Genomic DNA, 27,407 nt, shown 5'->3' on the forward strand with positions numbered 1-27,407 from the left:
ACATTTGGGCATTTTGTGGAAAATAAAGTGGAATTGGCATTTAGTAGTGAGACACTGTTACAAACACATTCATGTAATGCCAGTGATACGATTAGCTTTTGTTTTAGCTGTTTTAATATTTACTCTGATCCAATTATAACTTATTGTCTTCACTACTTTAGGCAAAAGTTTTGAAGTCGAGGCTGCAGCTCCTGAGACATCTCCTCTCATAAGTCAAGGCCACGCTAGAAAAGTGCATTAAAGCAGGGAAAGGGAGAGAAACCACACCAGTGGGGAGGAGCAGGAGGAGAAGGGGGAGCAGGGGGAGGAGGACTTAACTGGAGTGTGTTAATTTGTATTTGGAGTTGTGATGTCTGAGGGGTGGGCTGGATTAGAAAAGCGGCGGTCCGTAGAGAGACACAAGGAGTCGGATTTCAGCTTTGCGATGGCCCCTCGAGTCCGACTCACTGAAGCTGCCTTTGTTTGACTGGGAACCAGAGAGAGAGAGAGAGCGAGAGAGAGAGAGAGAGAGAGAGCAAGAGAGAGGAGGAGGAGGAAGAGGAGGAGAGTGCGAGGCTTTTAGTTTGGAGTGAGTGAGAGAGAGTGGCAGAGTGAGCTCCATCTCTCTCTCTCTTACCAGGGCTACCACACATGAACAGGACAACTTTAGTTTGGATCTAAGCTTAACATCACTGAAGATGACTTCACGGTAAATGAAAGGCACTGTGTTTTCTACAGAGAAGTTGTTTTATATCAACATCTGGTCAGTTTTCCAACTCTTTACTTTTGTCTTTATACAGCATTCCCCTCTGGTTCTTTGGATTATTTCTACTCGCGCTCCGGTTCTGCTGCCGTCCCTCCTCTGCTCAGCTGTTGGACGGTATGTGCACTCTGTTTGTCTGTTATTGCTGGATCATGTTTTTTTTTCTTTTTTTCTTCTTCTTCTTCTTCTGCTGTTGCTGAACTTTTTGCTGGCTCATGAGTTTTGATCTGCTGAATATGAAACTGGTGAAACTGTTGCTCTCTGGTCCTGGAAACAGATGGTTTTATATTTAGGTACAGGATGATATTACTTTAAGAAAGATTATTAAAAAAGCATTGGTGCACTGTGTTGTTGGGAGATCATATGAATATTGAGGTGACACTGTGAACTTAATTAATGAATGTTATAGTTATGTTGAAATAGTGATGTTATAGCTTACAAAATATTCAGAAAGGCAAGCAAAGTTCTCTATTAATTCAATATTTAGGCCTCGCACAGACACACATTTAACTTAAAGCATTATCATTTTTAGTCTCTTTACGCACATGTCGATGATAATTAAAGTGTCTATATAGCAGAGGCCATGGGAATGTCTTTAGGGGTTTTACGTTTGCGTTTTGAAAGGCATATTGGCTTTAAGACCCCCACATTTGATAAGATCAGTGTGTCCAATGGGATGCTTAATGTTGGATTGGAATGTGTCCAAAGTCACTCCACATTAAACTGTTTATACTGGAAGTATAAACATGGCGTTCCCCAAACCTTTGGGAACCATTGTTTTTAAATGAACCTAATGACACCAGAGCCCATAAGGGAGATACCTGCAGGCTCCTGTGCTGTGTTCTGTGTGATGGTTTCAATTATATCTCGACTGGTATGTTTCTCAGCCCCCACAGTCTTCACTGACTGTTTTCACAGCTTAAATCTAGATTTTCTCCAGGATGAACGGATCAATCAGGACCCGTCAACATGTTCACAATTAGTGCCCGAAAGCACCGCAGAGTTTCTTTTTCCATTGCAATTGGAAACAGGCCTCCCAACGTGCACGTTGACTGACAGGCTCTGCAATCAGTAGCAGAATGTGAATGTGTGTGTGTTGGAAAGTGCTTGTCAGAGATGAAGGTCATTGTCAGTTATGTCTGAGAGCTTCATTTTATTACTTTTCATCCTTGACGCAGGCCAATTTGCGATCACTGCTGTCGTCAGTGTGCTGGAATCCAGATTGGCATTTGCAGCTACGTGTGTGTGTGTGTGTATCTTGACCTATGATTACCACAAGGACCTCCATGTCACAAAAGCAGCATTGTCAAGGCCCGGTCAAATAATTACGGGGTCTCTTTAGCTAACGTGGCCCCACGGAGGTTAATTATCCGAGTCTGACATTTTAAATCAAACACCACTTTGGCTCAAAAACTGCTACCGCTTTGCAATAAAAAACCCTGTCACTAATTATGAGACCAAGTGGAATATGATCTTGTTGGAGTGAGATTTGACTCAAAATAAGTTTTGAATGTTTGCAGCACAACAGAACTTGACAACAGATGTGTCTAAAGACTAAAGAAAGGCTTTTAAAGTGTGATTTCATGGTCCTCTTTTCCTCTACTGTAGATCCTACAGAGCCAGAGACTCCGCTGTCAGGCTGTTTGTGCTTTTGCCATATTCATAATTCTCTGCCATGATTCACTTTTTCAAGAGTGGGAAAAAAAAGGAATTGTGTGCGTGTGTGTGTGTGCGAACGCATGCCGGCTCACTTGCCAGAGAGAGAGAGAGCACCAGGGACAAATATTTCCAGCTGTAAATATTCTCGAAAACAGAGCTGTCGCCGTGGCAACATTAACATTTCTGTGCTCGATTGTTGGACTACGACAGATATAATCTCTTTCCTCAGTGGGAAATAGTGCATGCTGCTTCTTTCAGCTGTGTCTGCTAGTGTGGTGAGAGACAAGAGTACACATCTGCATTGTTTGGTCGTGTGAAACACACACAGCGATTTATGTTGTTTTATTTTTTGCTAATTCAGCGGTCCGCCTCCGAAGAATGAGAACTTAGCAGTGGCTTTAACATTATGGCTTTGACATATCGCTTTGACATATCGCCCAGCTGCATCTGTGACTAAGCGATAAACATGTTGAAAGTTAAATAATTTAGTACATGAATGAATGAGTGCAAGAAAGATAAAGCCACGTGCAAAAATGTGTGTGAATGAACAAATGCATCAGGGATGTGCCCTCGCTAGTCGGCACCACATATATTGGTTGATTAAACCCATTATTATTGACCTGATTACTGACCGGCTTGGTTCAGGGGTCAGTGTGGTTCTCTCCCGATCGACTGCATTGGCTCACTGAAACTAGCCGACTAGCTAGATGGATAGCTAGCACACATGCTAAAGACTAAAGCTAAGCTACAGACTAAGCAGGCTAACGCCAGCTGGCAACACCCGTAGATTTTGATGGTTTTTAGGTGACGCCAAACCAGGACTCTTCTTAGACCACAGTCCCTGCCGGTGTTTTAACTCATTTTGCACCACACACGGGGTTCCTGAGGCACATTCTTTAGCCGGGCGACCGGAGCGGACACAGTTTCAGCAGCATTTACAACAAGATTTGGTTATTGAAAAATGTCATCCACGATTTCAAATGTCTCTTGTATGATATGCGCAATACTTTTTTAGACAATGTTTAACCTTATGGATTAAATTGTCAATATAAAGTGTTGAAAGACTTAAAAATACATATGAAATACATTTAATGAGGTAAACAAATGAATGAAACAAGTAATCAATTCGTATGTGAGCAGATTAATTGAAGAACAAATGTATGATCTCACTGCAGTGGAATATCTTATCAAGATGTTTGAGAAAACATTGAGAAGTAAACAAAGCATCAAAGTGGCTTTGCCCCGAGCCGTCTTCAGTGAGCCTTTGTTTTTCTATCGTTGATGCTTTTCATTCTACAGAAGAATCACAAAAGCATGCTCTTAATCTTTACATGTTGACAAACATAACATATTTCGCCTGGAGCACCGCTCGTTGTGCATACATATGCACACGCTTGCACATGCCTATCAGCCACACCCACCGAAAGAGGACACACATGCACATCTGCTGTGCACATGGTCATTATTCACAAATGATTGTGTCTTTAATTATGTTGATGGAACAACGGGAATGCCCGGGCCGGGACACAGTTGGCTATTACGGATGATGAATATGATGATGTGGTTGATGATGCGAGTCTCAGAGAACTTGGTTATGGTAATTACGTTGAGGTGATTATAATGATGATGATGATGATGGCTAGGACAAGAGTGACATGAGAATGACGAAGATGATTATGATGCGAGTCCTTAGAGATCAGTGACGTGTATGAAGGGTGTTGCTGGATGTAACCAGCACAGAATCGTGAGCCGGGTGATGTCTCAAACAGATTCATAATTGGAAGACATTCAACCTGCAGATGAAGCTGTTTGGATAAATGTCACTCTTGCGTCACCGATGGGCTTCAAGTTCATTTGAAGAGTTTGCTTCCAAAACAGAGCAGATAACCGTTTTGGAAGAAAACTGACATTCCCTGTTTTATCTGACTTTTAAGTAAAACAAAGTCTGGTCCACTAACAAAGGCAGGACTTGTTATTTTCATCTTTTTTATCAGTTGTTTGTTCAGGGAAGGTCGACTGAGTTTGCTTCCCCTCCCACAGCTCAAGTTTATCAGTTTGTCAACCTCACCAACTGTTACATCACCAACACTAGTCCTGAACCAAACCAGAAGTGCAACCCAGTGCAAAAACATTGCCCAAGAACATAGAAAGCTGAAGAAGGAATAAAGGGAACCAGACTTTGGTCTGTTGTAGTGAAAAGGAAGACTGACGAAGCATCTCTGCTTTATTAGCTGATACAATTGGATACAAAACCCTGTGACTCACTTTTTTAGTTGATGCATAAATGTGTCTGCAAAATGTTGTGGTATTAAACAGTTTACAGCCTCCTCTCCTCACCTCTCCTGTGTCCAAGCGAAAGCTGTGGAGAAAATTTGACAGACTGGCGTAGAAGGCGATGTTAAAGTAGAGAAAGTCAAAACAGGGATGTGACAGAAGCTGTACCTGAAGCCCTGCTTTCTCACTTATGTTCACACAAATATGCTGCGTTCATTTAATCTATTACTTTATTAGCATGAACTCAGCTGACCATACAATAGGTATCAGTGACACCTGTAGATTGGCTCTTCGTTATTGTCAGGAGAAGTAAGACGGCACTGAGTTTAAGGACGTAATGTGTAATTCCTTCCTTTTGGTCTTGACTCTGACTTGAAGAGACTCTGGTTTGGCTTCAGTTTCATGGTCATCCGGCCCTGCAGAGAGCTAACAAGTGACGTTATGATCCAAAGTGTAATTTAAACTCAAGCACAGAGAGATTGTCAGCGCTGTCCAACAATGATTTCATGAATGAGCAAGAAAAACAGCAGCGGGGACTTTTAAAGTCGGTGACATTTTCCTATTAATGAATGTCCAGTTTGTTTCCAGCTGCCACATGACGTAACACACGAGTGAGTCTGCTTCTATCCTGTTCATGAAACTTTTTTTTTACATTCATCGCTTTGGAATGCTTGATACAAGGCAGGTCTTTCCTGAGGAATGAATCCCATCGCTGAGCGCTGAGCGCCAAAGCTGTCAACAATTTAAAAACAAAACAAAGGACGACTCACCAAACGTTAGACAAGCTAAAAGTGGCCAGATGTGCGTACTCTGCATGTTGAGAGTATTATGAGGTCATGATATAAGTATCGTTTACATCTTAGATATTTGGCAGATGCTCACATCCATCCATCCATCCATCCATCCATCCATCCTTTTTTGGCTGAAGAACACTTTGGCAAAATCTATCACATGAGATCAGGATTTCTGGACTTGGTCGTTGTTGGGTCACACCGTGCCTTTCACAAATTCATCAGCGGCCTTCCTAACCAGTTCGACATGCCAGGCTGGAGCTTAGCTGGCAACTATATGTCTGTTTTATCTGCCTTATATCGGAGACAAAAGTCCCATCATCGAACAGAAAACTGAAAAGTTAAACAAAAAATGTCCCAGGAGTGGCCACTTAATCTCTTCTCCCTTTAAACTCGAAACATTCAAACCCACGAGTCTCTGAAATCTAAACAGATTCATAATTTAATCCCGTCTGAATTAACTGGATTTATATTTGTCTGTTTGTTCTTGGGAGAGTGACACGAGCCCTTTCTGTGGCTGTTTACTCTTCCATGTGTCAGCAAGCTTCAACTGATTCAAGATGCTCTGCAGGTTGTGTGTGTCGCACATGTATTTGCATCCCAGATCATTTCTTTTTGCTTTCAACAACTGTTAGATTTGGTCCAGTGTTTCCATCTTCGTCTGGCACCCGATTCATTTCTTTCACTCATAATAGATGCAGCTTGTTGTTTTTGAGACTTCCTCCCAGTGATGAGTTTTGTAGTCATTGACTTTGACTTTGACTTTATTTTTACTCTTTTTTTTTTGATGAGGACATGTGACGAACTCATGAAAAAAGTGTCAAAAGGAAACAGGAGACGATGTCAAAGCAGTAAATGGATCACTATTATATTCATTCATCAGGGATTCCGCTGATTAAACACTTTGTAGATGGCTGCTCCACAGTCCCTGGGCCTCGATGGTTGTATCTGCAAATTATCTAGAACAAACCCCCAAACCAAAAACATGTGCGTTATCCTGAAGGGTAAACAGGAACTGCTAAATGTGTCCCGGACACAACAAGCCGCTATACAGAGCACAGATAGTGTTGAACGAGATGGAGGACTTTCTTCAAAGCGTCAAACCAACGGACAAACACAGGATGTGTTAAGTATAGGATGGATTCTGTGTGGGAGGCTGAATGTGTGACGCCAAGAGTCACTTTGACCTCCGTCCTTTGTACTCTTATAGTTTATTGCTGCCTGTTTTATTTTAGAAAATAACAAGTGACATAACAAAAATAACAAACGTATTGTTAACAATTTGGGATTCTTAAGATAACACATCTTTGTTTAACACTTTTAATTCTTCCTTATCTGAACATCAGTCATCACTCATTGAAATCAAAGCTTCGGCCATCAAAGAGCTTTTACACTAAATGTCCTGAACGCCGTTTGATGTGGTCGACTGTTCCCTCTCCCCCTTGCCTTCATTTTGAAGTTTGGACGGAGCAGCACTTTGACTCCTTTCTCGCTGCTGTTGTTATTCATGCTGTCTTTCCATGTGAAGTCTTTAATTCCTAAATGTGACACATCTATATATCAGCAGCTGACTTTATGTTGTTGTATATCGATCCTTTTTTTCTGCTGTGATTGTGCATTTTATACATAAAAGACAGATTATGAAATAATGGGCATCCCCTCCCCTTTCCATCTTAAGTGGTCACATGACCATAACGTTTCTGTCAGCGGATGCTGAGGGCTGGTTTAGCAGAACCAAAAATGAGTACATTTAAAACCTTGGGGAGCAACACTTTAAAGGAGTCATGGCGGCTTCCTTCCTCTGAATGAATGTTATTCCTTCATTTTTTGGGGGATATAACCATGTTGAGCATCCACACATATGTCAGAGGTCACGTGATTGGATGCATTTGCACAGCTTTAGAGATTAGAGGAGCAGGCCTACGACTTGAGGATAATAAATGATAAACCCCAGACCAGCTTGGAAAAGAGAAATACTTTATATCCCCACAACACCCACTGATGGAGTTCCCTTGAGCAAGGCTCCTAACTGCCCGTTGCTCATGGAGAGCTGTTCAGTGGCCAATGACAGACTGTGGCTGTTGACGGTTTAAGTGAGTGCCACTGCAAGTGTGACGCAGGATGAAAAGAAAATTCCCCTCTGTAGCTGAGTGTTGGAAGATTACAGCACATAAACATGGTTACGGTTGTAAAGGGCATGCTTGTGACTGAACCACAGTCCATCCTGTGTTCTACGAGGGAGTTAAGAGAACGTATATGTCTTCCTGCATGTTTGCTCATAGGTTGCCGTCAGACGGGATTAGAGGTGCATCAGAACTGCAATTTACGATAATGTAAAGTGGCTCTGAATGAGCATGTTTGTTTTTCCGGGAGCGGCCGGCTTCCTGGCCTTTTTGCACCACAGAAGCCCCGATGGGTGAAAACATGGAACGTTCTGACAGTCTGGAAAGAGTCTGTCAGGGCCGGAAAGACAGTTGAAACAAGCAGGTGTCTGTTCGGCCGGGTGGGGACCACAGAGAGAGAGGACATGTCCCGTCATACATGATGAGCTCATGGAGTGCAGAGCAGCCGTGTGTGGCTATAAAACATGCACATTAGAAATCTCAGTTTCCCTCATTTACTTCAATCCTTGTTAAATTTGCATTGATAATAAAGTAAATAAAAGTTTTCTGAATAATATAATTGTACATAGTTGTGCATGGGCATGTGTGTAGATGTATGGAGCGCGTTTCTACTCCGGTGTCTGTGTCTGCGCTGCAGATGGAGTGCTGCTCTAATGACAGAGCAGTTGTTGGCGGGAACAGATTTATGAAGGTTTCCTTTTCTTTTTTAAACTCTGGAATATCACCTTTACCCTCCGTTGCTCACTGATCTCTTTGATTAGTGTGTTGCATCAAAACCAGGATGTTGGTGTTGAAGATAAGGATGTTTTCCTGCCTGTGTAATCTAATTGCCACTTGACTGAAGGTAACACCTTTTTAGAAGTTAAGCTAATCATCGGTAAAAGCACTACCGGGAGAATCGAAGCGATTCAATTCAAATTCTAGACTTTAACATCGAGACATTACAGGGAAAATCTCAGTCAACAAACACAGGCTTTAATTTGCTCCAATAACCGCCTCCACTTTTGTAGGTTTTTCTGCAAGGCTTTGAAACCTGGCTGCAAGTATTTGCTCCCATTCAGCCGTAAGAGCACTAATGTGGTCGACACATAAGGCCTGGCTCATCCCAAAAAAGGTGTTTGATGGGGTTGATGCCAGAGCTCTGGTGAGGTCCAGTCAAAGTTCTTCCACACCAGAATATCTCTGAGGGATCAAGATTAAGATGTGGACAAGGGGTGTCCACATACTTTTGGCCGTATAGCGTAAGAGACAAGTTTATCTTAACTACCTTGCTCAGTGAATACAAAATCGTAGGTCCACTTTTAATAAAACTGGCTCAAGCTTACCCGAGGCCAGAGACCGGCAGTGTTACTGGTATGTTGTCCCAACCTTGAACCTTCACAGCTCTGGTTGTGTCTCCTGTCTAGGTGATAGATGACTTCTGGTCATCGGCAAACAACAAAAAAAGACTTCAAAGACCTTGAGTCTTGAGTTTAAACTCACCACAGAAACTCAAACTTTGCTTTCATTTGTCTTGTTTCTGAAGTTGGAACATGTCTGCCCAGTCTGAGGACCACCAGCTTGATTCCCATTGAAATAATGAGGGGCTCTTATGACGTCTTATTGCTGGACTTCATTGGCGTTTTTCTTTGGCAGCCTGAAGCGTAAAGGAGGGAGAGGTCAATATCACAATGGCTTATAGCAAAAGAGTGACAAACATTCCCTGAAGAGCATCTGCAGATGGTCCTGATTGTTTCCCAGTTGGAGGTGGGATTAGTGGTGGTGTTGATGGCGTAATTGGCGTGTGTCACTATGTGTGTGTGTGTGTGTGTGTGTGTGTGTGTGTGTGTGTGTGTGTGTGTGCGCGCTCAGCTGGTCCGCAGCTGCGTTGTTTTTAAACACACAGTCCACCCACCTCCTGAAAAACCCCACCACAACTCTAATTAATGGTTTGGTCTCAATTGACCTTATTGTGTCCCCACCACTGGCGAGAACATCAACAAACATCTGCCTTCTGCCCTCCTTTCTTTTCTTTCTGTCTTACTTTGTGTCTCAGAGCCTGATTCTGTCCTTTTTCATTCATTAGCTATCCACTTCTCTCTGTTTATCTTAGCATTCTTTCTTCCTCTTCCTTTAAAGCAGAGTGCTGTTTACTGTACTGTGTGTTTATTCATCCTGCAAATTTATGGAGGAAATGATTTCACAAAGTATGTGAAAATTAGTCATTTTCTCACCTTGGTTTGCGGTTAGCACCCTGCCGCAGTGTCTGCTGTCAGCCTCTCATTAGCACTAACAGTTGTTATGTTTGTGCATGTGGTAGACTCTCTCATTTACACCCCTCCCACACCGTAAATATGTGGCACATTTCCATCAAAAAGAAAGAAAAAAGCCCTCCGTGGTAGTAAATATGCCTTTTATTAAATCAGACTATACTGCTGTTACTGCAGAGTACCCTCCTGTCTTTCCCTCCATGTTGCCCTTCTCTTACAGTGTAAGAGCTAACAAAGACAGAGATGGTAAGATAGAAGATGTAACGCCTTCGTCACTGACTGGAGGAGGGTTGTGGCTTCGGATCACAGCATTCAAACTCGGATACGACATAGTTTTCGCGAGCTGGAATCAAGAAGGCTGCAAACATAAGCTCCAGTTTGTGTGGTCACAGAAATGATGTCAAACATCTAGTAACTCTCTGACTTGGAGGACTTAATATAGATTTGTTTCACATGATGTAATGACGTGTCCTAAGCTGTTGAGGTCTCTGTAATTATACTTGATGATGGTCTGCAATTTAAAAAAAAGAAGAGTTTCCCAAAGGGATCCTAACAAACAGCTTCACTGTTTATGAGAGAAGCGTTTTGGGTGTTTGTCACTTCTCTGCCCTCTTTCATCATCGTCAAAGCTGGATTCCACTCCAGCCGGTGCAGTCCTGCCTTCAATGAATCTGAAACACTTCTAATGAGCAAAGAGCGGCCAGAGATGTGACTTTGATTACTTTCCTCTTTGTATACCAAACACGCATTCGTGTGCAGACATACGAATGTGTCTTCTCTGTGTATTATCTTAATGTTAGACTTAAAGACATGTTGGTCCAGTTTATTTGAGCTTTTACTTTAAAGAGAGAGCTAGTTTCACATCTGAGAACCAGGTTCGTGCACTAAAGTTGACAAGCAAAACAAGTGCAGCCGTAATGAACCATGTCAGGCAATACAATGGAAGGAATATCATCAGGCTGGCAGTGTTTTCTCAAACACTTGTTGATTCACCCAATTGACAAGTGTTGAAAATTGATTGAATATTTATTGGGAGAGCAGAGCAAATTGCTGCTTTGTACAGTGCCTTTTTTCTTCTTCTCTTTCTTCTTCAGCCCTTGGTTGAACAATGCTGTCATCGCTCAGTCCATCAGGCAGCACCAGACATCCCAAACTGGCACTCAGGCCCCCAGAGCTTTCAGCAGCGTCCTTTGACCAGAATACAAAGAAAAAACAGATCCGCTTTCAAATTTGAGAGTTAGTTCAACATCCATTCAGCCCCTGAAAACTGTCCGGATGCTTTTATTACATTTAACCAGAAATGTCTGGTCATCATGTGTGTCATTTGTTCAGGCTTTGGCATCAAGACTTTGTTTCAGCAGCTTTTTTCCAGTTCAGTTAGCGAGCCCTGAGTCGTGGCGACTATCAAACAATGGGAATTAGGAACTAAAATGGAATGAAATAATCAGCTGGATTCTTCTGTTTATTTGCCATAAGTGGTCCTGGTAAGAAGCAATTTGCCTTCTCGAAAACTGCCTCTTCCCTCGTGGTTCAGTGACAAAGTACCCATAAAAAGTGAATGAAACTTGTTATTGTGGGAGAGCTGTAGGCAGTAGTTTTAATGGAAAATCATGGCAGTTAGAAGCATGTATCTGGGAAGCAGAACCTGAGATTAACTGCAGTGAAATGCTGGTAGATTTTGTTTGTGGTTTGTCTGGTGAACAAAGAGGTTTCTCTGGAAGGAAGATTCAGTTTGAAACTAGTCAATTATATTATGTTGTGCAGTACAATTTCCTTTTTGGCGTCCTTGATTGTTATAATTTGATAGTTTTCTGCTCAGATTTCTTCTTATCATATCAAATGCCTCTTTCATTGACTTTTTAACTTTTATTAATACAATACAGTACCAGTCCATTCTAAAACAGGTTTTTTTTAGATGTAAACATTTTTTAGTTTGAGAGCGAGAAACACCGTTGTTCAAAGTCTCTGCTCACAAACCAGCTTGCAGCTCTCACTGAAGAGTTGTGTCTCCTTTCGTCTGAACAACGCCCTCCCCTTATCAGCAAACTCTAACAGCTTAGACAAACCTGGCAACATGGCCAAAGGGAACCCATTTAATGTCTTTTTGATATCTCTCCCACTGGCAGCAGATACCAAACATGAACTCTGGCCCAATTTCCTCTCAGCAAATAACACCAACTGGGGAAATGCGTTGCGTTTGATTAGTTATCGAGCATAACCTGACGGCGAACACTTCGTAACAAGAACTCCAATTGTGACTGAATTTTTAATCTTTTATTTCCATTTGTTTAATTTTTTTGTTCTTGCTGTTTTCTTTTTCGTCCTAGTTTTTCCTCATCTCACTCCCAAAGGCATGTTTTTGATGGCATGATTGTGAACCTGACAGCTCACCCCCGGCCCAATATGAAGTCTGCTGAGGAGCTTCACAGCCTTCCAGTGACGTTTCCAACAGATGATGCAACATGCATCTAACGGTCTGGAACACGAACAGGGGGGATGGGCAGGATCATAGTTATTACTATTATTACAGCCTTGGCTTGTCTTGTAACCCTGGAGCTCTGAAGTGGAGAGTAACATGGTGGTCTTTAGGGTTAGACCGAGGTCTTCCCTGGTTTGTGATGGGAAAGGATTGTGGTTTCAGTAACATGTTTCTTCCATGTTCGTTGGGCAGCAATCGTCAACTATAACTTTTAAAAAAAAGAATGAATTGCATGTATTGTGCACCCAAAAAATGTTGTGCTGCAGATGACTTTCCCTGATATTCTCAGCAACTAGGAACACATTGCAGAAAGGGAAGTTCAGTTGGGTTTGTTTGGTTTGCCCAACCTCTAAAGATGAGTAAATAAGGATAAGAAATCTTGATGCACACCAGATACCAAAGAATCAAATGTTCCAAAAATTATACAAAACTGTATCATGACACCTGCATTAGAGACAGTTCAGATTAAGTACTTTTAGAAATGTAAAATCTTTATAAAGTTTCACTTCACATATGAAAACATGAACTAAATTGACCCAAATCCTTTCAGACACAGATTTCCTTTCACTTTCGTTGTTGTCTCATCGGGTCAGGTCGGACTGCGGAGATGAGTACGACTCTGATGTAAACATGTTTATATTTCCGTGTGTTTCTCTGCCAAAGCATCCCAGAATAAGGTCTGTATAATCAGATAGATGCAGAGTCTTGATTATGTCTTTCAGTCCGGGGCCTGTGCCCGCTCCTCCCAAACTATCTCAACAGGTGTTTTTGATTTTTCAGCATTTGTTAGCAATTTGCATGCATTGCCAGTACAAGGCAGAGGGGCTGGAACCAATTTAGTTTGGGAAATTGTATGTAAGGCACAGCACATCGAGTGAACTGTTTTAAGGAGTTTAGAAGCGGTTGTTGGAGCAGAAATGCATCTGTGATTATTTAGAGCAAAGGCTAACCATAGAACAAATGAAAGACGACTCCAGCTGAAGCACCAGCTGATAACATGATATATCATATCAGAAAGTTGAAACTCTGTAAGCGGATGTTGATTACCTGTTTCTTGAGATACTTATCATGGTCATGTTGTCAGTTCATCTCCCGGATGAGGAAATGAGCTCCAGGTCAGATGTTCAGGATCAAAGAGCCTGTCGAAGGGGCCAGCAGGTACTTGGTGAGGATCTTTATGGGTGCTAACAGCTACGTGCAATCTCCTCTGTTATAGGAGGACAAGGAGAGAGAGACCAGCTTCTAAATGTGGACAGCTTTACACCCATGCAAGAACTCACACTTCTACGCACATGTGCCTGCAGATGTGCGTCTGTAGACAGATGTAATTGTAACATTTGCTTCTGGATTAGGTTACCTGAGCCATGACTCTGTAAATCAAAGTGTTCATTTTGTAGAGCTCTGAGACTATTTGTTAGAGAAGGAAGAGGTTGTTTCTCTGTCTCTGTGTGTGTGTGTGTGTGTGTGTGTGTGTGTGTGTGTGTGTGTGTGTGTGTGTGTGTGTGTGTGTGTGTGTGTGTGTGTGTGTGTGTGTGTGTGTGTGTGTGTGTGTGTGTGTGTGTGTGTGTGTGTGTGTGGTCTCTAGAAGTAAAGATTAACGGCCCAACTTCCGGTTTCATGGCTGATTATTTCTGCAGGTTTTAGGATTGTGAAAACTACCGTTACAAAGATTCCACTCAGAAGCTGTGTCAAGTTTGGTTGACCTGTATGCTCACTTTATGTAATGGAAGACAAGTGATCGCATTAGATACAGATATACACTATGAATAGAATTTGGTCTTTTTTTGTAATAACTGATACCGTAGCTTTATGTTCAGAACTTTGGCTGTTGCACCCACACTGACATATTTAGTAGTCTTCAGCACTGTTGGTGCTCTGGTCAAAGACGCTTCGATACCATTTATGCATACAGTAGAAGGAGAAACGAGGTGGATCCAGTGCTCACTTCACTACAACATCAAATAAAGAGGAGGCGGCAGACGCTGGACAAACCCAGTGTTTCCGTCACATGCATTTTGCAGCGGTGGACACTTCGAGGATGAGCAGCTGGAGCGGTGACAGGACGTCAATCCGTCACGACAACCAAATGAACAACAGCGCGAGTAGAGACAGTAAAGCTCTTCTTTAGAACAAACAAAAACCAAAACAAGAAAAATGAAGTGCTCTCAGCCAGGCTGCAAACTGAGGCCAATATCCAGCTGTTAGTAGTGGTCAAAGAGGCATTATGTATGAATAGACCGATGTCAATGTTCTAAAGTTTGTTTTGCAGTCAGTTGTCATTTTATTTCATATTTTTAAATGACTATGTATGCTTCCTCACACCGTGCACCAGGTACAACAAACACTTTGCCCACTGCTGCTGATAAAATATATCCTTGAGGAGAAACTGTGAGCCTCACTGGCCCCTTTCCATGTCTGTGACTCCCTTTAAGATGTATACTCAACAGGATGCCAAGTGTTAGAGCCAGTAATAACAAAATAATAGGGTTTACTCTATTAGTTTCACAGTTGCTGTGAAAAATGATTTACAGTTGAAGTGAAGACCTCATAACTCTGATCGTCCCCACAGTTTTTTTCGATCAGTTTGGCAAAAAACCCCCATGGCATTATCTCAACATCTGTCACCAAGCTCAACACAATGTTCTCATTAAGACGGTGACATTGTGGAGACACACGAGTCGAGGATGTTCTCTGTGGAGTGATATGAACGCAGTGTGAATATGGTCACTAAAATCATGTTGACTGTAAAAACAGTGCCGATGTTTCCATCATGCGGAGCAGCAGATGGAGCAGAGACATCACAGGCGCTGGTGATCCTAAGCAGCCGGACCGTTACAGTTCACATTCTGTGAAATTGCACCCTTGGGACCTCGGCCGTTTGCCTGTGTTGTTTTTTAGAGTGTTTGTTTTGAACCAAACCTCTTCTCTGCTCCTCTTTGAATGAAAGTTTGGGATTGAAGTTCGACACCAGAGCCGACGAGGATCATGTGGTATAAGCAACGTAAAGGTTCCCTTCAATACCTGATTACAATTTTACAAGGTGAATAAGAGCTGGCAGATCGAAGTGTTTACCCAGTGTTTGTTATTAACTTTAATAAGGACTGTGAATCTCTCACCGCCTCTCTGTCGTTTGTATGTATTGCTCTCTGTAATTGCATCTTCCTCTCTTTCAATCTAAACTCAATGTTTCTCTTACTTCTCTCTTACTTCTACTTCTTCTTGCATGTCAAATGCAGGCCAAGTTCAACACACGTCTAAACATACTTTTCTCAGTTTGCCCAGACAAAATAGAATTGCCACCCCATGTCCAACTTCTCCGACAAGGAAAATCCAGCCACTCTGAAAACAATTTATTAAATAAATGTCCGTCCACCTCCAAATGAGTACTTCTAAAAAGGCTCTACCTTTGTTTTGGCCACACCACTCCAAGCAAGAGACAAGAGGAATTCCAAGTTCAATTAACTAGCCAATGAGCTTGACCTGGTTTTGGCCCGACAAATGATGCTAACGGCTGCTGAGTGTTCTTAATTGCTGTAGGACACTGGGGTCAAGGATCGGGCTGAACCTGGATTGCATTTTCACCCAATTTAGCAACTAATTGACAGCTGCATTTAGAGACAGTTGGGATGCATGAAGACTCCCTTTCTTGATCTGCTCAGAAGTTTATTGAAGGAGCATTTTGATTTCAGTAGTAATCTGCATCATTCTGGCTGCAGGTATGGTGATGAGTATTAGCGGCGGTTAGTATGGCAGCACTCAGTAGTGAAGCACCGTGAAAGAAACAATGCACTATCAGGAAGAAATAGTTTTAAAAAAGCTCCACCTGGGTAGCAGGTAAGAGTTCTTCCTGTATTTGTTCCAGTAATGTTTTTCCCTTGGTTCCTGGAACGCAAAGCAGTTCTCCTTCTCGGTCCAAGAGGTCTTCATTACAGCCAATGTCGTGAACTGGCTAAAGGTGGGATTACTTTGTATCAATTAGAAATACAAGTGATGTGAAGAACAGTACAGCCCAATGTCACATACAATGACATTGGGCTTTAAGGGGTCGGGCACTGATGTTTGGCGATAAGACCCCGCTTGCAGTTGGCATGCCGGTTCTTCTTAAAGGTGTTGGATGGGGTTGAGGTTAGGGCTTTGTGCAGACCAGTCAAGTTTGTCAAAACCATATCTTTATGGACTTGGCTATGTGCACAGGGGCAATGCCATCTTAAAACAGGAAAGGGACTTTGTTGTCGGAAGCAAAGTATTGTCTAAAATATAATTTGCCCTTAATTCAATCTAAAGGGCCTGAATCAAAGAGTACCAGACCACAGGTCATGTGGACAGGGTCGTCCACTCACTGAGCTTTACAGTTGGCTGTAACTGTTCAGGGTGGAAGTGTTCTTCTGGGATTTGCCAAACCCAGAAGTGCCAACAAACACTATAATTTACATCAGACAACAAAAGTATTTCCTTAATGATTCATCTACATATTTGCAAGATACAAGATGACTATACCTTTCAGATGTTGCTTCTTTTGCCCCTGTCTGTATGACGAAACAGGAACCTTTTACAGGCACCACTCGGTTAAAGTGGTCTATAAAAAAGAGTGCATATATATCTACTCAACCAACAGCGATTTCAACTTGAAATGAGCACATTGAGCTCAGGTCATCCCGGTCATTGTCATCTGGGTCAGCCGGGCCCGGTCAAGACTCTCTAAACAGTGACAGTGAATCGGCGCCGTGGAAGCCGCCTCACTTGAGTCAATGAAAAGGACCGGACTTCACGCGGATTGGCCGAGGTCCTGCTCTTCAAACTGTACAGCGAACAACTCCCGTTGCAGAGCCAAAGCAGATGGTATCACTCAGACCCCCCCCCCCCTCCACCCGCCCTCCCTCTGTAGGAACAGTTTGGATAAGCTACACAAGTATCTCCTATGTGATGAATACAAACAAGGCAAACCTTCGGCTGACCGCAAAGCCCTGGCATTCATCACTGGAGAAGAGGGAAAGAGGATCTTAAGGGATTGCTTTATGCCTTGAGGAGCTGATATGGATACAGATTAAAATGTTATATGTTGATGTTCAGCTGCAGATATTGAGCCTTCAGTTGCACCTTAGCACATTTGCTGTGGTTCTACTTTTTCTCTGTCTCGGTCTCTTTATTTTTCCATTCCTTTTCCCCTCCCTTTTTTACTCTACTGGCAGGAGCCCTGACAAACCATCGCTATGTCAAAAGGTCCTAGTTGCTTTCTTGATTAAGTGTGAAAGAAGCTGTATACCTTCCTCTCTTTTGCCTATTTTACGTCATGATTGATTGATTCTTTCTTTCTCTTCCACATCAGCTCATCCTCTTCTTTTCCCTCTTGCACACCATTTATTGAGAAATCACCAGCTCATATGCTTCACACCTTTTCCATGATGAAGTAAGAAAGAAGCATTGCACTTTCTCGCCAAAAGTTCTGCGTTGAAGGCTGGACATGCAGGCGGCAAGCTGCCAAAAACAGGCAGGGTTTTTTCAGCCCATCATTTTTTTTCAGCCCATCATTCCTCTGACACTTTGGTCAGAGTGCAGTTTCTACAGCTGGTTAAACACAGCTTGGGGTAAGCTGAAACAATGTGCCATTTACACGGAGCCCCATGACATCTGACCCCTGTGGAAGTCCGCTTTTACCACCAGCCTGCAGTTGCTTTAATTGACTTGAAGGCAGGGGTGAGGGAGAATCACTTCAGAAATGTTTTAAACACTATTACACATCACTTTAGATATTAACAGATCCAACTGGTGATGAGAGGTGAACTCAAGCTCTTCTTTGGCGTGGCATTTACTTGCTCTGTCAGCATTTCATATTCTGCTCTGAGGTTTTGCCTCTCTAACTGTGAGTATATAAATTTACTCTCAACGTTATTTTGTGTTTTATTTCCTTAAGAATGTCTGGAAGTAACCCTGCAGTAAAGTGCCAAACCAGATGTTCTAGAAAGACCAGGTTCTGTTCTATTCGGTCCTCTTGTGTCTTTTAGAATATTGGGAAGAATTTCTGCACCAGCGTCCATTTTGTATTTGAGGGTTTTTTGAGTAAGCAAACTTTACATTTGGCATAATTTTTGGAACGTTAGGTATCCTCAAAGCTGTGGTCTAATGCAAAACAAATTAAGAAATAAGCTGTCGGGTTTAAAACAGTACAAATTGTTAAAATGAATGAAGGCACGGAATGAGAAATGATAAACGTTACTATTGCTTCCTACTTTTTTCCACATTATTCAGACCAAAATGGTTTTAACTGTACTGATGGGTACTTTATATGTCACTTGCAATGTGTATTCTGAGATAAGTACATTAGAAAGCATAATGAATGCACAGACCAGGACATGGGGGAACAGTGATACAGATGTGTATCTCTACTCTAAGCAATAAAGAATGTAGTTTTCAACTTGACTCGTGTTTTTAAATTGCAATAACATGCACCTCAAAAACGGCATGTAATTCTGATATTTGTGCTGAAATGTGACCCGACGGGCTTTGAGTGAAAAATTAAGAAAAAAACATGCCACATATTCCCGTTTACAAAGGGGATACTGTTCTCCTGCAGACACTGCCGAGTTGGTCCCCATATTAAGATGGAAGATAAGAATCGTGAAGGAGCGGGGAGCTGGCGTAATACTTTGCTCCACTGTCCTAACCAACTAAACTATTTGGCCTTTGGCTCTCTGCAGCTTTGGACATGCCAGCTTGTACAGGCACACGGAAAACAGACCCTTATCGGTGACCCCAGTCCTGTCCACTGTTGGCTTATACGGGCACACTCCAGAGCTTTGAATCACTGGTCCAGACTCGCACCAAAACAACTTTAAATCTGCAGGGACAGTTTGAATTTCTGTACAACTCAGCCAAGTCGATTCCTGTACTCGGTGTCAAGTATGAGGTTTTAGTAGAAAGAATCTTTAAGTGTAACACGACATGGAGGGAGTATGAAAGGTGCAGCAGGTGGGATATACTGTTATTCACCAGGTATTTGTTACATGAAATGCCCACTCTGCATCAAATAAATTCTAAACAGTCAGTCCATTCATTTAGAAATTAAAAAAATAAAAATATCAAGTCACCACAAGCTTATTCTCTCCTGACCGGCAATGACCCCCCATCCTCCTGCACTTATACTGCTGTCATTATGAAGTCATTATATGCTCCTCTTCCACGGTCTGTTGGAGTCACACTGAGACCTTTTAACCCCTTGTAAAACCTACAGCAGTGCTGCCATTAAACCCCAGTGTAGCATCAGCCAGTCTTTCCTGGCAGACTTCTACTGTTTTTCTAAGACCTACTCAGAGCTGAGATATTTGCAAAGTGAAATAACAGCTATTTTGGGGACACAAAATAACATACAACTTTAGATCCTATACTGGACTTTGTTCTCAGTGTACTAATGTGACCTACGTCATTTGATTGAACTTCTCTTCGTCTGTAAACTGTTTGAATTTACAAAAAGCTGCAACCCTTCTCTCACGGGAGAGAAAGTTGATCAAAGAACAGATTTCCACCAGAAGTCAGTGAAGTTCAGTCACAGCTTTCCACTGCATACATTATCGTACATTAAATGGACAGCAGTCCGTAAGACCACCGGCCGAGGAGAATCTGGTCCGCCTCACTGAGAGACAACCTTGCTCCCCAAGATGGATGTTGGATGGAACACAAGAATGCGCTCTGCTTACCGCCCAGCCCCTTTTACCCCGGTCCAGACCTCACTTTACCTGTCACACATAAGGCTCCCGTTGTGTGTGTAGTGCCGTGTGAGAGAGCCATAGAAAGAGAGTTTTCTTTTGTAAAAGCCGCATTAAGAAACATTTTTATGTCATAGTTGCAGATTCAAACTTGTATGGTCTCTGATGGCCCTGTACCCAAAATTTAGGTATAGGGTTTGGCCACTTCCATGAAAATCCTCCAGGGCACAAATAGTGAGCCGGCGACCCTTCCTAAGCCCCGCCCCTTTTCACTCTGAGCTCCAATAACAGTTGAGCAAGCTTGGTAGCAGGCAGGACCTCGGTCAACATGCCCCTCTCCTCATACCTCGATAGATATGCTACGTTTGTTAGCTAGCTAATGTGTAGCTCCATCAAGAGGAGTCTAATGTCGGATCACCAACGTCAACCAGGTTTGCTGACGCTGCGCCTGTTGTCGTCACTGGAAAAGATCTTGAGCAACTTCATCTTCCCCGCTTTTGGCAACAACTTCCTCTCCAGCCTGCATTATGCAATTCCATCCCAACCACTTTATCCAATCCACATTGGAGGTCCCGGGCCAATAAACCCAACAGAACAATCAGAATCCTCCACGGGAAAAAGTGGAGACAACAATGGAGTCATCAAGGACTTGGACACTTCTCAACTGCGCCGCTACAATTCTGTCCCATGAAAATCACAACCGCATCAGTGACAAGGCCCACAATCTGTGCAATAACACATCCCATCCCCTCACATCTGGGAGTCTCGCTTGGTGGTTTCAATACTGCAGCTGGCATCAATAAGAACGAGACTATAACGAGAATAAGCGCACAGTACCTCATTCAGCTGCGGTGGGTACGGCGAGTCAGGGTCACTGCTGTTAACTGGGTACAGAGTTTTGGTTGAGTCAGTCTTGGCTCTGAGACTTTGTAGAGCAAACTTGCTGAACCAAGAGCACAACGTGTCATGGTTACGAAATCCTGCTGATAGAATTTGGATGTGAGTGGTGGTGATGTTGTTGGTTACGGCAAATGATTGCAGACAGGATTTTTCAGTAACGCTTGCACATTTCTGTGGTTCGTGCATTCTCAGCAGCTGCATCACGACTACTTTGTTTGTTTCTTGTGAAACTTATTTTTAAACACAATTCTGTCATTTCAATAACCTAGAAAACTCCCTCATCGCCAGCCCGAAGGAGACTGATTGGCTCCTCACATTAGTCCTGTACGTTTTTGTAACTGCCATTGCCCAGATAAGCAAGGTCGAATCGAGTTGTCGATATCTTAGAGGAGAAGAGAGCGGTAGAGAGAGATTTATCCAAATATGAATTAAAATACCTGTGGCTGTGTTCCAGCAGTGAGGATGGCGAGGTTTGAAACAGCTTATTCAGATTCTCGTAAACCATCTGGTTCATCTCACAAGCAGTTGAAATTTAAGTCGCTGTAAAAGCTGTTTCCATTTTAAGGGATAATCGGCTGATCTGTGTTATGTTGATGTCCTGTTGCAAGGCTATCAGAGCGTGAACTCGTGTTGGCTTTACTGTGGAAAATGGCCTTCTGCTTTATGAGGACTGTTGGCACTAAACTCTGTGACAAACACAAACTTATTTAACATTGTACTTTTGAGTATTTGTGTATGTATGGAACTCTTTTGCAAATGTTTTTGAGAGGTCACGGTAAACTTGATTGTCTTCACATTAAGTGAGCTTTTCTGTATTGAACCAAACTGAGAACAAACCTCTTTTATACGAACCTCTGCTGTACCTCCCGGCTTCGGAAACCCCACACGGCAGCTCCAGGAAATTTGCATTTCCGAGCATATGAAGGACTCCTTTGTAACTGCGCTACCTAAGGACTGACTAAGAGTATCTAAGGTGATTCACCGTCAATGTTGCAGCCCAAACTTGTGATTTAGGCTTGAAGTTACACCCTAATTACAAAATAAAAATATCAGTAGTATGCGGTAGTTCATGCAAATATTGGTAAATTGGTTTTGAGATACCTACGCCGTCCACAGTTTTGACTATTTCGTTTTGCACCACGCACCTCCATTGCAAAAGGAGTGGAGGAAGAGACACATGGAGGAGCCTGCCCTCTTAACAGTGGGAAAGATTTTCCCACGCAAATCATCCCGAGTGCATCTTCACAGTATTAATCTCCATGCGTTGCTCATATGGTTGAGTTGCTGCAGTAAGGTGCTTGCAACACCATGGAATCTCTTTGTCCCATTGGAATGAATAAATTTGGATCTGTTTTTTTTGGATCAAAACGTCTCTGAAAAGCTGCATCAAATTGAACAAATCTGCTAGCTTGCTGACTGTGAGACATTCTTTTTGTGTGAGATCGCTGTGTCCCAGAAGGTTTTTTCTGGGGAACCCACTTTTTACAAATGAGAAGCCATCGCGACCCAATTCACGAGAGCCTTGTCTATAAACCAATAGAAGAGCCAATTTGTGCCTGAATTTACATTCCTGATCATTTCTACTGCCATTTTACCTTATATTGTCTTAAATAGGTTCACCAGCCATTTTGAAAAGAAATAGACATTTAGTTTTATGCATGCAAACATATACACATATGAAATACTTAATACATGAGACCAAATAAATGCATTTAGGCAGAGTTAGCAGGCTCTCAATGTTTTCCTCTCATCAGTTAAAGAAACAGAATGTATGCTAGCATTTTATATTAGATTCAATGTTGTAAGTAGGCAAAATTATCAGAGCAAAAATTATTCAGGCTTCCTCATGTGGCTCAAAGGTGTATTGCAGATATAAATGTTGAATTTATTAAGACGAAAGAAATTCGGCAAATGCATTTGGCGACTCTGATAAAATCTCCTGTGGGTCCCGACCCAGTCTTTAGTAAGATTGTCTCTTTCTGTGCACATGGTACGACCACAGCAGGCCTCTTCCTCCTATCCTATACTGTCACATTCCTATCATCCAGGACTCACATACTCAGGTGCTGCCTCATTCCTAAAATAAATGAATCTCTCATTTCTACTTTAACATGACGGCCACATTCCCATGAATACTTTAGATTTGTTAGAGGTCAGAGAATGAGACAGTGGGACTTGACTACATCATTCAGTGAACTTAGGGTTTCTCTGCCTTCCTTGCGTACATAACTGATAATGAAAATATAGCCTGCTAAACTGGTTAGCATGTTTATAAATCCAGGAGGTTGAGAAATATTGTAAAAATATACATTTTGACTACAGAAAATAAGATTTACTAGCATCACCAGTAAAATCTTGCCCTCTATCTATACAAATAATATTTCATTGTCTAAGCAAAGTGTGAAGTACCCCTAAAGTCAAGAAACACATCACTGCAGCACCTGAGGTCTGTTTCTTTATACGCTACGCCAACACAGACGAGCTTATAGTCTTTGTCGTCTAACAATAATACAAGTGAGAAAAAAAAAGTGCCATTGTTTCTGGCATCACCCTGAACAAGATCTATTCATCACTGAGTGTTTGATCACAGTGAGAGCGTTAACACTTACATCTGCTCTGCTCCTCTTAATAACTGCGCTGACTTGGCGCTTTAGCTCAACACCAACAGAGCAGCTTTGTGCTAAATGGGAGGCCTGTAACCTCACCTGGTCACACACACACACACAGAAAGCTACAAGCATGGTCTTCTATGTTTACTTCACAATACGACAGCATGTCTATGATTTAAAACAAATTCAAAGCAGCCATTTAATAAAATTTTTGTCAAAAGCAAGTCATTGTTGTCTGGTAATGCAACTGTTAGCAGATGCTTGCCCTCCTGTTGCATTCAGGGGCACTCAGACATTTAATATGTCAAAGACAGCTGGCAAGAAGTAACTATTTATGCAAGAAATGCCCCTCTATAATAGCTCATTATTACCTTTATTTAGAGCTGACTGTCAAATTATGACATTAACAGTTTTTCGGCACGTGTGTTTATATAAGTCCACGTCAATCAGGCTTAAAGATGTTGGAACAGACGAGGGTTAAAATGATTACACGGTGTGACGGGCCCCGGGGGAGAGTAAGATGTGGTGTGACCACAGCCACAAAGGATCTGCTGTGCAACATGAGACTTTGCATCGCCACATGTTTGGATAAAGTTCATGAGGCACTTTTATTCTGTCGTGTTGTGCTGAAACACCAATCTGAGTGTCTGTGATGTGGAGCGATAGATGACTGAGGGTTGATTAGATTCCCTTTGCTCAGTCTCTCATATGATGTGACGGCTCATTACAAACTGCTGTGGACTGACAGCTGAAGGACTTTGGCCGACGCCATTTAGAGCTCTCCAAATACTGTGTCCATCATCTCCACGTTATTATCCTTTTTCTTTCTTTCTTTCTTTCTTTCTTTCTTTCTTTCTTTCTTTCTGATCAAGCCTTAATACTGTATCTCTACATCTTAGCAAAGTCAAAAAAACATCTCCTCCACAACTGTGTTTATTCAAGTTAACAGCTAACGTTAACTAGCTCTCCTGCCGATTTAGCCTCAAATACTGATGCACAAATACACGCATACCTTGCACCTATTCTAATAACCAACGTAACCTGTGTGCAGCTGCCAGTCATTTTTATTAAGAAGGGTTTTTATTTCTTTCAAAAGTAGAGAGGCCGCGCTGTTGTGAAATGGCAATCCTCGTGTCTTTCAAGTGGTGCTCATGTAAGAGTCGGGCTATTCATAACATTTTTGCCATAACAATGTGTCACACGGGGACTTTCTCAGTCACACACACAGAGAGTACAATAGACCTGATTACTTAAATTTGACTTATATGTCTCACTTTTGTGATTGACACTAAACGTCACATCCTGTGTGTGAGAGTGCTGCCTGCACTGTGATTAAGTCTGATGTCACTGTGTCTGCACTAATAACACAGAGTTCAGCTCATCTCCATGTATTTTACTAGCCAACACATCCTCCTCTTCCCAAGAAAAGGGAGTTCACCTCACTACAGCCAGTGGTATTCCACGGAATCACGCGGCAGCATCTTGTGCTCCGTCCACACATCTTGAAGTTATTACTGCGAGCGCTGTAGCCGGAGGACATGTACGGCATCTCCGGAGCCTTCCAACGTTTCCTCTGCTTTCTCTCTCTCTCGCCCTGTTCCAGTGCAGGTGCTGCTCCGACTCAGCCAAGCCTGATTACTCTGGGAAGTCACACCCTTATTAACCCGAATTACTCACAAGTTTCTCACAGCTGACGACGTCTCGCACTGGGATGTTGTACATGTTTCACCGCTCTGCTTTCATTATTCACAGTATTTCTTAAGATGAGAACATTCAGAAATCATCAATGTCTTCACATCTCGTCAACATGATCGGCTTGCTTACAGATATGTCCTTGGGACAATGTGTGACACAGGACAGGCGCTGACTCGGCGAAGCTCTCGTGGATTCCTGCTGTCTTAGATTCCATTGGTGATCTGTCCAGCTGTGTGGAGGAACATCTGCAGTGATGTCACTTTCGGGCAAAGACGGAGCGAAGTGACGGGCCGAACTGTGGGAATGTTGGCCAACACACTCTGGCAGGACTTTGCCTCTGACAACACAGAGAAGGAATAATGTCTGGTGGCGAGGCAGCCAACAGGCCTCACTGGAATCAGAAATGGGTCAAAGAGTGTTAAAAATATTTCTCAGAACTTGTTTTAGCTTTCTTAGATTTCACTGCGTCGGATTAATGAGACTCTGAAAGTGAAGAAAAGAACGTCCTCTCAAGAGAAATACAAACTAAGCACTTAGTACTAAGTACTAAGTACTAAGTACCGTGGAAAATGCGTTTATTTGTTTGTAGCTTTTGTTCATATGAAGTTTGAATGCACTTTGCTGTAAATCACTTTTAACCTAAGCGTCTTCCAAAAGAGTGAAATGTAGAAATGACTGTTCAAAGTCTGCTTAATCACAATTTATTCCTCAAAGTATCACAGAGACAGTGTTTGAACAGATGCAGCTCTAAACTACAATCAAGTATTCAGCTGCGGTGCAGGTTACGGTGTGGGTTGCACTTCATTGTTATTTTTTAATTGCCACACTCTGTCGGCGTTTCAATCCAATTAACGCTCGGGGGAAGAAGTGTGCCTCTCTTCCTGCGGGGAGGCTTACTGACCACACGCACACACACTGAACTCAGGAAAGTCTTACTGTTTCCCCTAAGTCTGTGTCCATTTGCCCCACTCTTTTTGTCTTTGTCACTCCGTCACACACACACACACACACACACACACACACACACACACGCACACACACGAAGCCTAATTCACAGGAGCTGCCACTGCGCAGCACGTGTGTATTAGTCTAACCTAATGCCTTCCAGATGCCCAGCCTCTGTACCCCGCTGCCCCATGCGCTCTCATAGAACAGACGATTGTTCCAGGTTTCTGCTCGCTAAGGAGAACCAGGTGTAGATGGGACTGCGAGTGTGCATGTGTGTGTGTGTGTGTGTGTGTGTGTGTGTGTGTGTGTGTGTGTGTGTGTAAAAGACTGTACTGCGGTACAGTAGGTGGGCATTCACTAAGTGCTTGCGTGTCTGTCGAGAGGGATAATGAGAGCACGCACTTTCTGGCATGCTTAAGGACTGGACGTGTGTGTGTGTGTGTGTGTGTGTGTGTGTGTGTGTGTGTGTGTGTGTGTGTGTTTGCACTTATGTGTGCATGCATGACGGACAGAAAAGTGAGTAGGCGAGTGTGCGTTCAGCCATGCGTACAGTAGTGACATGAGTGGGAGCTTGGATGGATGGAAGCTCCTTCTCACACTCTTGGCAAACTTTATGGGGTGTGTCTAACATGTTGTCAAACTTCAACATGTCTAAAGACAGAAGCAACGATAGCTGGAACCTCACAGAGTGCTCACAGCTCACGGCTCTCTTAACTCCACGGTCTAATTGAAAGTAATATAAATGAAATATAAATTTATTTGGTGAAACAAATCAGAATGTAATGAAAATAATAATCTATTCAGCTTAATAACTTCGCTAAATTCAGTCTTGCAGGAAATGGAAAGATGAATTATAAGGTGACTTCACCTCCCACACTGTCTGCACTGTGGAATGCTTTAATTTCTAGGATAACATATCAGTCCTGTGACCCGTGGCTGGATTAACCCACTAAGGGGGGGCGAAAACGAACTGCAGGTCGACCGGTGTCTCTCTATGGATTGTGTACGCTGTCACCTCCAAGTATCCGTCAAACGCGGAGCACACAGCACACTTCACATGGCAGCTTCGTTATGTCTTGTCTAGCCACAGATGCCAGCCCGGCCGCGGGTTTGCAGATAAGTCAAACACAAATTCACAAAAGAATATCTACAAGCAAAAATGAATAAGAAATGCCATTAACTTGAGGTAATTGTTCACTAATTAAAGGGCTTTTAGTGGTGTATATTCCCACAAAGTA

General features: G+C 42.6%; 1 protein-coding gene across 1 annotated transcript in view; it reads left to right on the plus strand.

Annotated features, from left to right (window-relative positions):
• The first annotated feature begins 277 nt into the window (after positions 1-277).
• The window catches only part of LOC142937775 (collagen alpha-1(XV) chain-like), a 50,491-nt gene continuing 23,361 nt past the window's right edge, over positions 278-27,407 (plus strand). The window contains exons 1-2 of the mRNA XM_076080863.1: positions 278-688; positions 780-859. Of these exons, the coding sequence (XP_075936978.1) occupies positions 678-688; positions 780-859 (91 nt within the window). The 5' untranslated portion in view covers positions 278-677. The remainder of the gene's footprint in view (positions 689-779; positions 860-27,407) is intronic.

The sequence above is a fragment of the Anarhichas minor genome, unplaced genomic scaffold (genome assembly GCF_050575085.1).
Source record: "Anarhichas minor isolate MPS153535 unplaced genomic scaffold, ASM5057508v1 ptg000074l, whole genome shotgun sequence".
Lineage (NCBI taxonomy): Eukaryota > Metazoa > Chordata > Actinopteri > Perciformes > Anarhichadidae > Anarhichas > Anarhichas minor.